The sequence below is a fragment of the Notechis scutatus genome, chromosome 13, assembly GCF_049901735.1.
Source record: "Notechis scutatus isolate UNSWTSFEM ecotype Mainland chromosome 13, rNotScu1.2, whole genome shotgun sequence".
Classification (NCBI taxonomy): domain Eukaryota; kingdom Metazoa; phylum Chordata; class Lepidosauria; order Squamata; family Elapidae; genus Notechis; species Notechis scutatus.
The window spans coordinates 10,077,559-10,091,757 of record NC_142021.1 but is presented as its reverse complement, the minus strand read 5'-3'; the positions used below and the strand labels follow the sequence as shown (position 1 = coordinate 10,091,757).

The 14,199-nt window shown below is 46.1% G+C and overlaps 1 protein-coding gene across 9 annotated transcripts in view; it reads right to left on the bottom strand.

The window, feature by feature from the left end:
- RIMBP2 (RIMS binding protein 2) overlaps nt 1-14,199 on the bottom strand; it is a 55,065-nt gene that overhangs the window by 14,333 nt on the left and 26,533 nt on the right. For 3 of the 9 annotated variants that reach the window (XM_087942974.1, XM_087942975.1, XM_087942969.1), the window contains 7 exons: nt 13,182-13,991; nt 9,866-10,017; nt 7,371-7,829; nt 5,794-5,943; nt 4,819-4,977; nt 2,235-2,948; nt 142-259 (listed from right to left, as the gene is read on the bottom strand). In XM_087942974.1, coding sequence (XP_087799100.1) covers nt 142-259; nt 2,235-2,948; nt 4,819-4,977; nt 5,794-5,943; nt 7,371-7,829; nt 9,866-10,017; nt 13,182-13,991 — 2,562 coding nt within the window. Of the gene's footprint in view, nt 1-141; nt 260-2,234; nt 2,949-4,818; nt 4,978-5,793; nt 5,944-7,361; nt 7,830-9,865; nt 10,018-13,181; nt 13,992-14,199 lie in introns of all 9 variants that reach the window. The other 6 variants (XM_087942971.1, XM_087942972.1, XM_087942973.1 and 3 more) reach the window with 3 other exon arrangements.

Here is a 14,199-nt window from a genome sequence, read left to right as displayed (position 1 = left end):
CAGGTCGCCCTGATAGACCGATTTCACTGGAAAAACACTCGTTCCCTTCCATCGCATCAAAACAGGTCTTCAAAGTCAACCTTCTCCTCTAAACTCAGTAACCCCCCAGCCAAGCACACGGAGGCATCATCGCCAACTCACCCATAGAAGGGACCAGAATGGGACGTGATCTTTGAGGACCAGAAGTGCCATGGGATGATCTTCGATCTGGATGCTCCCCTCGATCCGGCCTCCTGGATGACATGGGTTTACTTAAGAGCTGAAGGTCCACACCAATAGAAAATAAAAGAAGAGAGAATGGGGGAGGGAGAAAAAGATGTTTAAAAGCTACCCAACTGCCCCGTAGAAGGTGTGAAAGGCAACAAGGGAAAATACACAATTGCGTGGAAGAAAAATCAAACGAATTGTTCTCCAAAAAACGTACATTCTAAAGGCAACTAAACTTTTCTTTTTTAACTGAAAGGTTAGCTGAAAAAGAAAAGGAAGAAAGAAAGGGGGGAGGGGAGAGAACAGATGCCATTAAACCTGAGAAAGAAAATCACAGAGAGAGAGAGAGAAAGAGAGAAAGAGAGGCAGACAGACGGAGAGACGGAAAAATTGCCATCCGGATATGGCACATATTTGGCAGACAACAGTCACACATTCAAACAAACAAACAAACAAAAGGAGAATTAAACATTTTCTTTTGCCTTTGTGGTTGCGTCTTTTGGCCTCCTCTTTGTTGAGAATGTGGCTGTTCCTTGGAACTACGAAATCTGGATGAGCTGGTAGGTTTATCGGCTTTTTCAGAGAGTTTAGCCTGTCCTATTTGCAGAATATTTGCCATCCTTTGCAGAATATGTGCAGAATATTTGCCTAGACACCTACAACCTCTTTCCTCTTATCTGTTACTTTCCTGCCACCTGCCCAACTTTTTAAAAAAAAAATGGTGAAAGAGGCTTTCAAATTCTCTCAAGGACCTTCAGGAGAATGGCTTTGCAAATAACCAACCATCGGTGCGGAAAACAGAAACAAAAAGAGCACAGAAACAAAAATTTGGTCGATGGACAATTTTGAAAAAGAAGAAAGCATTCCATGCATTCGGAATAATGGACTGCTGGATCTCCTTATCACGCAGAGTGGACTATTTGGAGCATCTCTAGTTTGCTACACCAGGAGCAAACCACGATCCGGATCAACTGGAGAGAATCACATGCCTTAAGTAAGACACAACATCCATCTATGTCTCAAGGGTTCCAAGTCTTTCCGTTGCCTTGAAAAAAAAGGCTAAAACCTAGGAGAGTGGATGATGGGTCTTCCTGCAGGATGAGAGAGTTAGGAGTTTGCAACTTCAAAGGCAAGAAGAGGTGATTTCTGATTTTGTTCAAAAGAAAAAAAAAAAAGAAACAAGCAGGAATGGAAAAATAAAGTAGGAATAGAAAGAAGCATATGGTCCATTACAGACGTTGGAGCTCCCCAAGGATTGGCGAGAATGTTTCATCCTTGAAAATCTGGAATGAGGTTAAAAATGAACTAAACTAAAAAAATAAAAAGATAAAACTATTGAAAGCAGACATTGAATGGAAGAAGGCAGGAGGGGATGGAAATGCATTCATTGTTTGGTTGTGTGTATTTTGTTGTTGTTGCTGAAGGTGTGCATCAAATTAGACATGGTTCTATTCTACCGAGCGAGCTCAAAATCGAGAGCACAAATATAAAGAAGGGAAAACAAGAGAAATAAAATCAAAGAGCGACCCCAAAAGTCAGGACAATGGCAGTTCAGCTAACCCTTAATTAAAACATCGTTTCAGTTGTCCTTTTAAAGAAAAGAGAAGGGGAAAAAGAGGCAGGTGTTTTAATTTTTTTTATTTATTTATATATTTATTCATGGCCTGTGGGGGAACAATGAAATCATAATGGACTGACAAGCAATTTAATCTCATTTTATTTTATTTTATTTTATTTTATTTAAAGCAAGGCACAAAATTAAAAGAAAGAAGGAAAAACGAAACCAAAGGGATAGCGTTTTAGGAAGCCGATGAAGCAATGCAAATTAAGATGGGAAGCGAATGATTGGGAGGCGGAGAAGGAAAAAAAATGGGAAAAAGAAAGAAAGAAAGAAAGAGTCACGTGCAATATGGGAAGAGAAGAACTCAAAACGGAAAGAGAGGAATAAAAAAGATTTTTTGTTTGAAAATAAAGGAAGTGATTTGGCAGGCAGATGTTAGAAGAAGGAAGCTTGGATTGCAACACACCAGTGGGGCTTCGGACATTCGGTAGGGTTGCTTTGAAAGTGGAAGAGAAGTGAGTCTCGTTTCATTCTCTATCAAGGGGCTACTCCAACCTCCCCCAGCATCTTCATGGCTGGAACGTTCTGCTCTACAACCTTTCTGATGTTCTGGCTTCCTCTTGTAACAAGCTGAAAGGTCCTCCTGGTTTGGAGAATCCACAAAGAGCTGGATGGGGTCTCCAAAATCTTCTTCAACGCTACTCTGCCGGACTAAGGTCTTCCGGCGGGCCAGGAGCGGCCGTAAAGACGAGGAAGAGCTGTCCTCCTCTTGACCACAGGCGGAGGACATACGAGCAGCGAGGGTCTCATGCACCGGGGGGAAATTAAAACGCGATTCTTCTTCTTCGCTGCCACAGTCCAAACCACTATCTGGGCTTCGGGTGGAAGACCTGCTGGATCGACCACAACCTCGTTCTTCGGTGTCCTCCAAACTCCGTGACTTGGTGGTGGGGTGCCAGAAGATGGGATGCTCTTGGCAGGAGGCCTTGGTCGATCTACTCTCTCTAGCTAGGGCGTTTTGGGCCTGGCGGGTCCTCCGTAATCCCTGCTTGTGGAAACGTTCGGGGTGATCGCCTTCCTCTTCCGCCACTTCAGGGATACTGAACAGTGTCTTACGGTGGCGGGCAAAATTGGGAGGCTCCTGGGAAGCTGTTTCCGTGGCTTTAGGATGATAGCATTCCTTTAAGAGTCACCACCGAGAAAGAAAGAAAGAAAGAAAGAAAGAAAGAAAGAAAGAAAGAAAGAAAAGAAAGAAAGAAAGAAAGAAAGAAAGAAAGAAAGAAAGAAAGAAAGAAAGAAAGAAAGGCAAGGAGAACAAAGTGTGCAATTTTTAAAAAGAGGGAGAGGAGGGAAGGGGAAGGGAGCAGAGGAGATGAATGAATTGGGAAGGAAAAGGAAGGGAAGGGATGAATAGGGAACAGAAGGGAAGAGAAGGGAAGGGAAAGGAAAGGAGGATGGTGATGGGGATAAGGAAGGGAAGAGGAGGAAGGAAAGGGGGAAAGGAAAGGAAAAAAAGAAAGGAGGATGGGGATGGAGATAAGGAAGGGAATGGAAGGAAAGGAGAGGAAGGAAAGGAAAGGGGAAAAAATAAAGACAGAATTAGTTGTACAGCAATGGTGAGCTGAAAGCATGCGGCTCTTATTCAAGTGAAGAACTATGTCATGCTTTGAATGGGAATCTGTGAAAATAAAACAGATGATTAGAACAGCTGCCCTAGCGTGGTCTATCGGGCGAGATGTCAACTTTAGCAGGCATGTCAAAAGAAGAACCTGACAAGGCATACGGAATATGAGTAGTTGACCCTACATAGAAAATCTCATCTCGGAATCGGCTACCACTGGAACTTAACCCTTCTCTCTCTCAGTGTTAGTATCCTGTCTCTATTCAGTACAAAAATCTCTTCACTATTGATTAGAAGAACAAGTTTTTGTTTTTCCTTTAGGGGGTGTGACTCTCTGAAGATCCTCCTTCTCCTCCAATGGTGGAGAAGCCACCCCAGATCCACCAGAAATGCTCCAATCCTATTAATAGTGGTTTGTTTGTTTTTTTAACTGTTTAGACCGTAACAAGTTCCTAAAAATAATCCTAGATTTTCCTAAAGAGATCAAAACAATGACACCTACTTTTGAAAGGAGGAAAAGAAGAAGAAAAAAAGAAAACCATGATGATACCTGCTGCTGGATGGGAGAGGACACAATTTTTTTAAAAAAAGCAGGAGATGTGATGCCACAGAGAACTCCAAGGCTGAAGGGAAGATCTTTTTCTAAAGCTATGCCCCTCCCTCCTTTGCTTTTCAGAAAATCCCTTGTTCCTAACCTTAAGCCTTTCCATTCGGTGGAAGGATTCAAGATTTCAACATTTGAATTGCAACTTTGGCCACCTCGGTTTTCAAAGATAGCACACTGTGTTTTGTCTACTAAAAGCCAGAAAACACCTAGACCCCACGGGAAAGTTCATAGATGTTTGAAGAAGATGTCCATAGTCTAGGTCCCAATGGCAAAATCCAAGCTTAAGAGACACGGTGGGAATTCTTCCTCTCTTGAAGTCTCCAAAAATTTCCAGAGGGCCATGCGTTGCTTACCTAGACTCTCATCTTATCTAGATCTTTTGATACCCCCGATTTATACTCCATTCACACAACCGTTTCTTTCTTTCTCTCTTGCACCAGAACTGCACCGTAGGAAAACCGTAGTACATCTCAAACTAGATTTGGAACATCTCTTTGTGTACAATAAGGACTGGTTAACGCAACCAACTCAACACTTAAACCGCTATGGTTTGCCAGTCATGCCTCAGGGCAGACACCAACCACAAATCGATAACTAGTCTACAAATCATGGCTTGTGAACCACAGTCATTTCAAACTGGGTTCACCCTGTCTGGAGATTCTCAGCCATCCATGTCATGGTTGTCCTAAAGGTGCTTTTTTCAAGAGGCAACTGAAGAAGCTTCTTGGATGAGAAGTGAGATGTCTTCAAGGGAAAACAAAGCAAGTCCAGTGGCCTCTTGAAAAAAAAAAAAAGCGCCTTTGGGTCATCGTTTCTTTATACCTTCAGGGTGTTATGTGAGGTTACGCTCACTCGTCTCCTCCCGCCATCTTCCAGCTGCATCTCCGAGTATAAGTCTTCTTCATCTTCTTCCATAATGTCGGACAAATCAGAGCCTCGGCTGCTTTCTGTGTGATATTCCTCCCCATGGCTATAGTGGGGCTGTGAGAGAGGGGAGGGAGAGAGGGAACACAGAATCATAGGGTGATGAGGGACTCTTGACAAATGTATCTTTCCTTTTATGTACACTGAGAGCATTTGCACCAAAGACAAATTCCTTGTGTGTCCAATCACACTTGGCCAATAAAGAATTCCACTCCACTCCGACTTCTGAAGGCCGAGATGTTCCATTAAGTTATTCTCGCTTCTTTTTGAGCCAGGTCTCACCTAATCTGAACTTATACCTTTAGATTTTTCCTGCCTAAATGTCAGTGAAATTCATTTTTGTTGGATAGGACCCCTTGTTCAAGTTGGTCAAGATCTTTTGGGTAAACCTTCTCCCTCTTTCTTGAAAACAGATGGAAGAGGAAAGAGATGGTGAACCTCCAAAGCATCTTTCTTAGGAATCATGGCTTTGTAGAGGGACGCGGTGGCTCAGTGGCTAAGATGCTGAGTTTTTCAATCAGAAAGGTCGGCAGTTCGGCGGTTCGAATCCCTAGCGCCGCGTAACGGAGTGAGCTCCTGTTCCACGCCCCAGCTTCTGCCAACCTAGCAGTTCGAAAGCATGTAAAAGAGCAAGTAGAAACATAGGGATCCCTTTGGCGGGAAGGCAACAGCGTTCCGTGCACCTTCGGCATTTAGTCATGCCAGTCACATGACCACAGAGACGTCTTCGGACAGCGCTGGCTCTTCAGCTTTGCAATGGAGATGAGCACCGCCCCCTAGAGCCAGAAATGACTAGCACGTATTATATGCCAGGGGAACCATTACCTTTACCTTTACCTCTCCTGTTCCCATTGCCAAAGAGATGCCCATTACCTGTTTCCCGAGCTCGGAGCCCTTCAAAAACTCGTCTACCGAAGCACCTCTTCGCTTGACCCTGGGCGAGTCGTAGCCATCTTCTTCCTCATCTGAGTTGGTGTACTGCAATGCGTTGCTCCTCTCTGGAAATGCAGGCCTCCTCTCCATCTGCGGGGCCCCAGAGGGGAAAAGAGAATGAGAAACGGGACTCTCTCTAGGGCAGGGGTCCCCAAACTTGGCAACTTTAAGACTTTTGGACTTATACAAGAAATTGTCAAAGAACAAATAGAATTTGAACTGGAATTATTTATGCTAGGAATATTTAAAAAGAACCATGATAAAAAGATTAAGTACATTGTATTACACATATTAACGGTGGCTAGGTTATCTTATGCACAATGTTGGAAACATTAAGAACATCCCCCCTGACGAATTGATAATTCAAAAAATCTTGCAATGTGCCGAAATGGACAAATTGACCCTAGAACTAAAGGCCAAAGAAGATTCGGAATATTATAAAGTTTGGGGTATGTGGTATGATTGGCTGGAAATTAGACAAATAGAAAATAATGAAAGTTAAAAGAAGGTGACAGATAAATGAATATAATCGCATAACAATGTGTATCAATGTATAACACACAAGAGATAGAGATGTATAGAGATGTTATTTTTTTCTTTTCAAAATGTAAAAGAATTAATAAAGTTTAATTTAAAAGAAAAAGACTTGTGGACTTCAATATCCCAGAATTCCCCAGCTAGCATACAAAATTCTGGGAGGTGAAGTCCATGCATCTTAAGTTGCTAAAATTTGAAAATCCTACTCTAGAGCACCATCCCTGCACAAAGGTGCAATTAACAACAGCAGACTTGGGGTGCCCTAAGGATCACTCTTGGGGTGGAAAGTGGGGGGGGGGTTCCCCTAAAGCAGAGGTCTTCAAATTTGGCAACTTTTAAGACTTGTGGACTCCAACTCCCAGAATTCTCCAGCCAGCAGAGCTTATGCCTATCATCTTGTAAGCGATTGACAAATCAAATAAATAAATAAAGTAAAATAAGACTTCAACGTTTCCCCAATTAGCATCCACTCCTCCTATGTTTCTACTTTGCTAACCCTTCCCGTTCCTCCAACCCCGCCTTTTTTCCCTCCCCCTCAAAAAAACCTGGCCTGTCAGTGGAGGTAAACCAGTGGTGGGATCCGATTATTTTTACTATTGGTTCTGTGGGTGTGGCTTGGTGGGTGTGGCAGGGGAAGGTTCCTGCAAAATCCCCATTCCCTCCCCACCCCACTAACCTGCTTTCCAGCTCCGTTCTCCTGTGCAGGGCAACCCAAGAAGACCCAGCCGATCAGCTGGGACTCAATGGGAGGCAGAGAATAGATGGGGTTGGTGGTATTGGTGGAGGTGGTATTTGCCGGGTTTCTGAACTACTCAAAATTTCCGCGACCGGTTCTCTAGAACCGTCCAGAACCGGCTGAATACCAACTCTGAGGTAAACTGACCCTCGAACCTATTCCAGCGAACGAAACCCGGCATGCAGCCCAAACCAGACTTGGGAAAAGTTGCCTCGCGGTGACCAGAAGCCGCAACACTGCTCACCCTGTTGCTTTCGGCTGCCACCCTCTGAGCGGCCTCTCGTGCCATGGCCTTGGCGACGGTGTTGGGGACAGGGGTGCCCTGCGGCTGTGGAAGGATCCGGTTGGGCGAGGGCGACCGCCGCCCCTGATGCGGGCTGTGGAAGTTGGGAGGTTCCAGAGTGTGTCCATGGATGGGGGAGGCCATGCGGGTCTGTTCCCAGGCGTCGTCCCTTTTCCCGTGGGGACACAAATGTTCCTCTTTGGTATCTGGGATACTGGCACTTGATAATGGCTTAGATTTGGGAGCTGGCTGAGGGTGAGGAGGCACCAGTAAGTCAGGTGGGATGGGAGCACTCAACGAGTCCATGGACTCCCCTTGGGCGGACTGGGTCCGGACAAGGACTTCTCTGGCATCCAGGCTCTGGATTTTGTTTAGCGCCACGGTGCTGTTCTCGGCGGTTGGAAACATCACTTCGGCCACCTGAAAATGCAGGGACAGATGCAAATATGTTAGGAACGGTAAAGGAGAATATTCGTAGCTCAGGGGTGGAAATGAAGGGGTCCTCTGAGTTTGGTGGTTTTCTTGCAGGCGTTTAGCCACCCAAAGAGATAACATTGTCAGGACTACCGTGTTTCTCATATAATAAGGCTGGGTCTTATTTATTTTTTTGAGCCCCGAAAAAATGGCTAGGCCGTCTTTTGTGGGGTGACTTAATTCCCCCTTCCATCTTCGGGCGGGCGGCGACGGCTTGGATGTTGACTTCGGCGTTGGTGGGCCACTTCGTATCGGGGTCAACGCAGGCAGCACCATATCCGGGTGTGCAACGAAAGTACTTCCTAACGGCAAGCCCCCCCCCACCATTCCCCACCATTTCGCATGTTTTGATATAGGCCATAATTTGGGGGGGAGGGGCTTAATTTCATTTCATGCCTATAAAACATGCTGCGACTTCCTATTGGGGGAGGCCGTATTGTTGGAGAAACTGAGTAGAAGAGAGTGGCGTTTGCAAAGAGAAGGAGGAGGACTCTGGGGTCCTTGGTGCTCTCTGAGGTCAGTTGTTTTCTTACAGATGTTTCATTACCCAACAAGGTAATATCATCAATGCTAGAAGGGAGGAGGAGGATGATGAGGATGTTATTTTCAGATTCTGGCTGCACATAAGGTAAGTTGTTTTGATATGGGATGTCATGCCCCCTTCAGAGTCTGAACCTGCAGGGGAAGACGAGCTGGGACCGGAGCTGATGGCGATCGAGCGGGTGGCTTCACTGCCTTTGGAACAGAATGGGGAGGAGCAGGCCCAGTCAAGCCAGGGCCTTTCAGGATTGGGACGGCTTGTAGGCAGGGAGGAACGGGGGCAGGATGACCAGCTGAGGTTAAGCAGTGAACATGTGAGACAGAGCTCAGGTGATAAGCAAGGACCGCCCCCTCCTGATCCCTGAGCATGGAGAGTGGAGAGAAGGCGAGAACAGCACAGACTGACTGACCTAACTACTCAGGAGGAGAGCACCCCACCCCTCTTCACAAGGTACACCTGGGGACTGAGACTTAAGGAGATGCTGTGGGGAGGGGCATTTCTCGGGAATAAAGGCTGAATTCATGGAGCGTTGAGCGTCGTTGCCGACAACTGGACTTTCCTGCATTCCTTGCATTCTTTCTGGCTTTCTGGACTAATTGCCTTGGCTCCTTTGCTTCCTGGACTCCTTGATTTGCCCTGCTGGATTTCGTTGCAGTCATTGTGCTCACAGTGTTGTGCTGGACAACTTGCAGCCAGAGGCTGCTAGAGGTGTGTGTGTGTGAGAGAGAGATCACTGTCAACCCATAAAACATTTCTATGCTTGTTTTAGAGTTGCCATGAACAGAAGGGGGAGGTGAGAAATTTGAAAGAGCAGTGCAGCAGTTTGGAACTGAAAGTGCATTCCATTCTTATCTTGCAAAGATTATAACTAAGCTACCAGAATTTCTGCTGCATAAATCTCTAATTGGAGAATGTGATTGATGACTCTTGGCTATGAACGTGTTTCGTTGGTGAATATGAATTATGATATACACGGGTGGGGTGGGGTGGGAAACCAGGGTCAAGGGTGACAATGAATTATGTGTCTCAGAATTGGCTTCATACAGGTCATGCCAACATGTTCTCTCCTATTAATATTCTTTGAAGTTTTTGAAGCTTGGCTCGAGGCTCATGGTTTAATTCGGGCAACTGCCGGAATCCTGACAGCCACTTTGCTCTGATACGTGCGGGAAATGTGGGAGCATTTGGGAAAATTTGGAGCAATAAAGGGGCAGTTTGAAGGGCCAGCTGCCTGTGTTGCCTCTGTGCCATGCCCGGGTGATCACATGGGGATCCCAATGGATCATTCGTTTGGTATATAGACCAAGATCCCTTCATCTCTTTTTATGATGATGCTAAACATCTGCCCCGTTAGCAAATTTGGCTGTCGTCCTTGGATTATTATTATTATTATTATTTTAAAAAAACCAACAATGTAAGGTTTCTCTAAGTAGAGACCTACCCTTTGACCTTTTGCATAAATACCATAGCCAGTCACGTTGGCTCCGTTGGAGGTCCCTGCAGCGGTGAGGACTGGTGGCTTCCAAGAAACCAGGATAGTTCCTGGTGTTGGACCAACTTGAATTCGTATGTCTTGAGGGGGAGCTGGGGGACCTGGGATGGAACACAAGAAATATCTGACATCTTCTTGTTTTTCTTCCTCTTGCTAATGAATCAAAATTCTTGGCGGTACAAATGAGGTCTTCCTTTTAAATCTAATATCTCACTTCCTCTCCTACATCCGCGGAATAAGAAAAATCATGAATTATCTTATAGCTTTTTCTTCTTGCTAGCAAACCAAATTCTTGGTGGTACTCTATATCGACTAGGTCTTTACCTTGACCTTACAGTGTATCATTTCCTCTCCTAACCTCCTGGATTCATAGAAATCCTCTAATATCTTATGGCCTCCTCCTCATCATCATCATCTCCTGTTCTTCTCCTCCTCCTCCTAGCCTCCTCCTCCTCTTTCTCCTTCTCTTCTTCCTCTCCTACTCCCCTCCTCCTACTCTTGCTCCTCTCCTGCTTCTCCTTTCTCCTCCTGTTCCCCTTCTCTTCCTGCTTCTGCTCCCCCTCCTCCTCCTCTCCTCCTCTCCTGTTCTTCTCCTCCTCCTCCTACCCTCCTCCTCTCCCTCCTTCTCTTCCTCCTCTCCTCCTCCCCTCCTCCTCCTCTTGCTCCTCTCCTGCTTCTCCCTTTCTCCTCCTGTTCCCCTTCTCTTCCTGCTTCTGCTCTCCTCCTCCTCCTCCTCCTCCTCCTCCTCCTCCTCCTCCTCCTCCTCCTCCTCCTCCTCCTCCTCCTCCTCCTCCTCTTCCCCAGCAAACCAAACACTTGGTGGTACAAATGCATCTATTAGCTCTTTCACTTTGACCTCCCTGCTTCTTCTCCCAAACCCTCGGGTTCTTCCCTGCTGCATTCAACCAACTCTAATACACCATTGTAAAAACTACACCACGCTGATCCTATAATATCTTGGACCAATCAGCTAACAGCCTTCACACAAACCTCTAAAACTACTAAAACCTCTAACCAAGCCGGTGTGTGATGAGAATGCATCTGGTAGTTTCTCCTTTGGCTTTGCAGGAACTCAGCCAAAAAATTTTCCTACCCATCCACCGAAGAGACCAAGCTCTGTTTTCAGTTAAATAATTGTGGGACGGCCTTCCCAAGGGAGCCCCCTGCATTCACAAATATATTATCCATTCCCAAAACCAAGACAGGCTTGATCTACTAGGAATGACATGATAGCAGTAGTCTGATTTCTCAGAGGCTGCCACAAAGAAGAAGGGGTCAAATTATTCTCCAAAGCATCTGAAGGCAGGAGAAATAATCTAGAAATTAGAAGAAATTTCCGGACAGTTAGAACAATTAATCAGCGGAACAAATTGCCTCCAGAAATTGTGGATGCTCCAATACTGAAAGTTTTTAAAGAAGAGATTGGATAACCATTTGTCTGAAGTGGTGTAGGGTTTCCTCTGCCTAAGCAGGGGGTTGGACTAGAAGACCTCCGAGGTCCCTTCCAACTCTGTTATTCCATCCTACTCTACTGTGGAGAATTCTAGTCCTTTGGAAACTTTAAAAAAAGCTTGCATTGTGAGCGCAGCCTTGCTCTTTAAATAAATTCACCGTCCGGAAATAGAAGAAGTGTGCTAGATGGAAGAGTCGCCTAAAAATAACTACGCAACTATGAAGGAGATGCATATTTCATGAGTTCTCTCAAGGTTTGGCAACCTCGTGGCTGAACCGAGCAAGTGGTGAGAACTTTCATAGAGAAGAACGTCCCAGCTGACTCAGCAACTTGCTTCAGGGACACAGATGGAGCCACGGACAGCTTCTCCACCTCTTTTGATGCTAGACAACCGAACTCCTGATGGGAGACACGCAGTCAGCCAACAAAGCGGCTTGATGGTTGAAATGAAACTCTACCATTTCAGACAAATGGCTGTCCAATCTCTTCTTCAAAACTTCCAGTGTTGGAGCATTTACAACTTCTGGAGGGAAGTCGTTTCACTAATTAATTGTTCTAACTTTCAGGAAATTTCTCCTAGTTTTAAGTTGCTTCTCTCCTTGATTAGTTTCCATCCATTACTTCTAGTTCTCCCTTCAGGTGTTTGGAGAATAATTTGACTCCCTCTTCTTTGTGGCAGCCCCTGAGATTTCGGAACACTGCTACCACGTCACCCCTAGTCCTTCTTTTCATCAAACTTCTGTTGTTGTTAGTTGCGAAGTTGTGTCTGACCTACAGGACTCCATGAACAACGTTCCTCCAGGCCTTCCTGTCAGTGGTGGGATTCAATTTTTTTTACTACGGCTTCTGTGGGCATGGCAGGGGAAAGTTACTGCAAAATCCCCCTTCCCTCCCCACCCCACTGACCTGCTTTCCAGCTCCGTTCTCCTATGCAGGGCAACCAAAGGAGACCCAGCCGATCAGTTGGGACTCAATGGGAGGCAGAGAAGAGATGGGGTTGGCGGGGCCAGTCAGAGGTGGGATTGGCTGGTTCTCCAAACTACTCAAAATTTCCGCTACCAGTTCTCCACAACTGGTCAGAACCTGCTGAATCCCACCTCTGCTTCCTGTCCTCTACCATCCTCCGGAGTCCATTTAAGTTCACGCCAACTGCTTCAGTGACCCCATCCGGCCACCTCCTTCTCTATCATCCCCTTCTTCTAGACATATGCAATTCCTACAACCATTCTTCCTGTGTTTTAGCCTCCAGTCCCCTACTACATGGGTCCTTATCCAACAGGCTGTGGCCCACACTACCAGGCTGCGGCCCGGTCAGAACTTGGCAGTGGGAGAAATGGACAAATGCTCATGCACACAAAGCTCCACTCAAAACGGAGCAGTGTGCGTGCGCACGCACCTGCCCCACACTAGACCCCCCCGCCTCACGCTGGGCCGACAAGCTGGAATGGTTGGGGGCTGCTGCGCAACTGACCCCAACTGACTTCGTGAGACTCAAAGCAAGGAGTTTGGTGGTGCACTTTGAGATTGGTTCATTTCTTGCAGATGTTTCATTACCCAACTAGGTAATACCATCAGTGTAAGAAGGCAGGAGGAGGAGAGGGAAGAGGGGGAAGTAGGAGGGGGGAGGAAGAGGAGGAGGATTGTGGGGTCCATGGTGCTCTCTGGGATTGTTTTCTTGCAGACGTTTCATTACCCAACTAGGTAATATCATCAGTGTAAGAAGGCAGGAGGAGGAGGGGGAAGAAGAAGAAAGAGAAGGAGAAGAAGAAAGAGGAGGAGGACTTTGGGGTCCTTGTGAGACTCAAGGCCTACCTGCTGGCAAGGTCGAAAATTCTACGAAAGCTTCCTTTTTCTCGCGTTGCTCTAAAGGCAGCTGCCAGGGCATCTGATGGGGCTTGGCCAAAACTTTGACCTTGTAGGCCATGTTGGGTTTCAAGTTGAAAAACTGATACTTGTAGGTGGCGGCCCGGACAATGTCGAACTCTTCTTCGTTGAGGAAGATGACGTGGCTGTAGTTGCTGTTTGTGGGGAGCCAGGTGATCTCCACCGAAACCTGGCTGACGTTGTCGACCTTAAGGTGTGAAGGTGCCACAACGACATCTTTCCCAACCAACAAGGTGCACTGCAGTTCGTCGGAATTGCCCCGGCTGGTTATGCTTTGAACGGAGATCCGATAAGTGCAAGTAGCGATGTTCAATTTTTCTATGAGAGCTTTAGTTTTGCTCCCCAAAGGGACGTTCATGCGTACTTCCTTGTCTACTAGAACGTTGTAGCTATGGATGGTTCCCCAACCAGGTGGCACGACTGGAGGTTCCCAGCCCACAATGACACTTTTGGCTAATTGTTTGATGAGGGTAATTTTCCTAGGGTAAGGCACAATGTTTTCTCCAATTTCGTCAATGTTCACATCCAGAGTTCCTGCACCGTTATTGAGGATGCCGGAGTCCAACTGGACCGGTAAGCTGATATCCTGGAGACCTTCTCCTTCCACCAGGTGACTACTGTGGTTGAGGACATTCTGCTCTGGCTCACCGCTCAACCCGCTGGATAAACGAGACTCATCCTGCACAAAATCCACAAAGTTGGATGGAACCAGACCTCTCTGTCCATCTAGAAGTTCACCTTGGGGAGAAAGAGACATGAGACAAGGAAGACACATACTAGCCATGTTGCCAGAACATGAAGATCCTGTCCATCCCAGTTAAGAGTTATCTACTAATTGTTTGATAAGGCTTTTTTTTTTATTTAAGTTTTATTGTACTTTTTTCCCTTGACATACATAGCCATTCCAATTATACAACCTCATTGTGTACTGGTTACATCAGCCTCT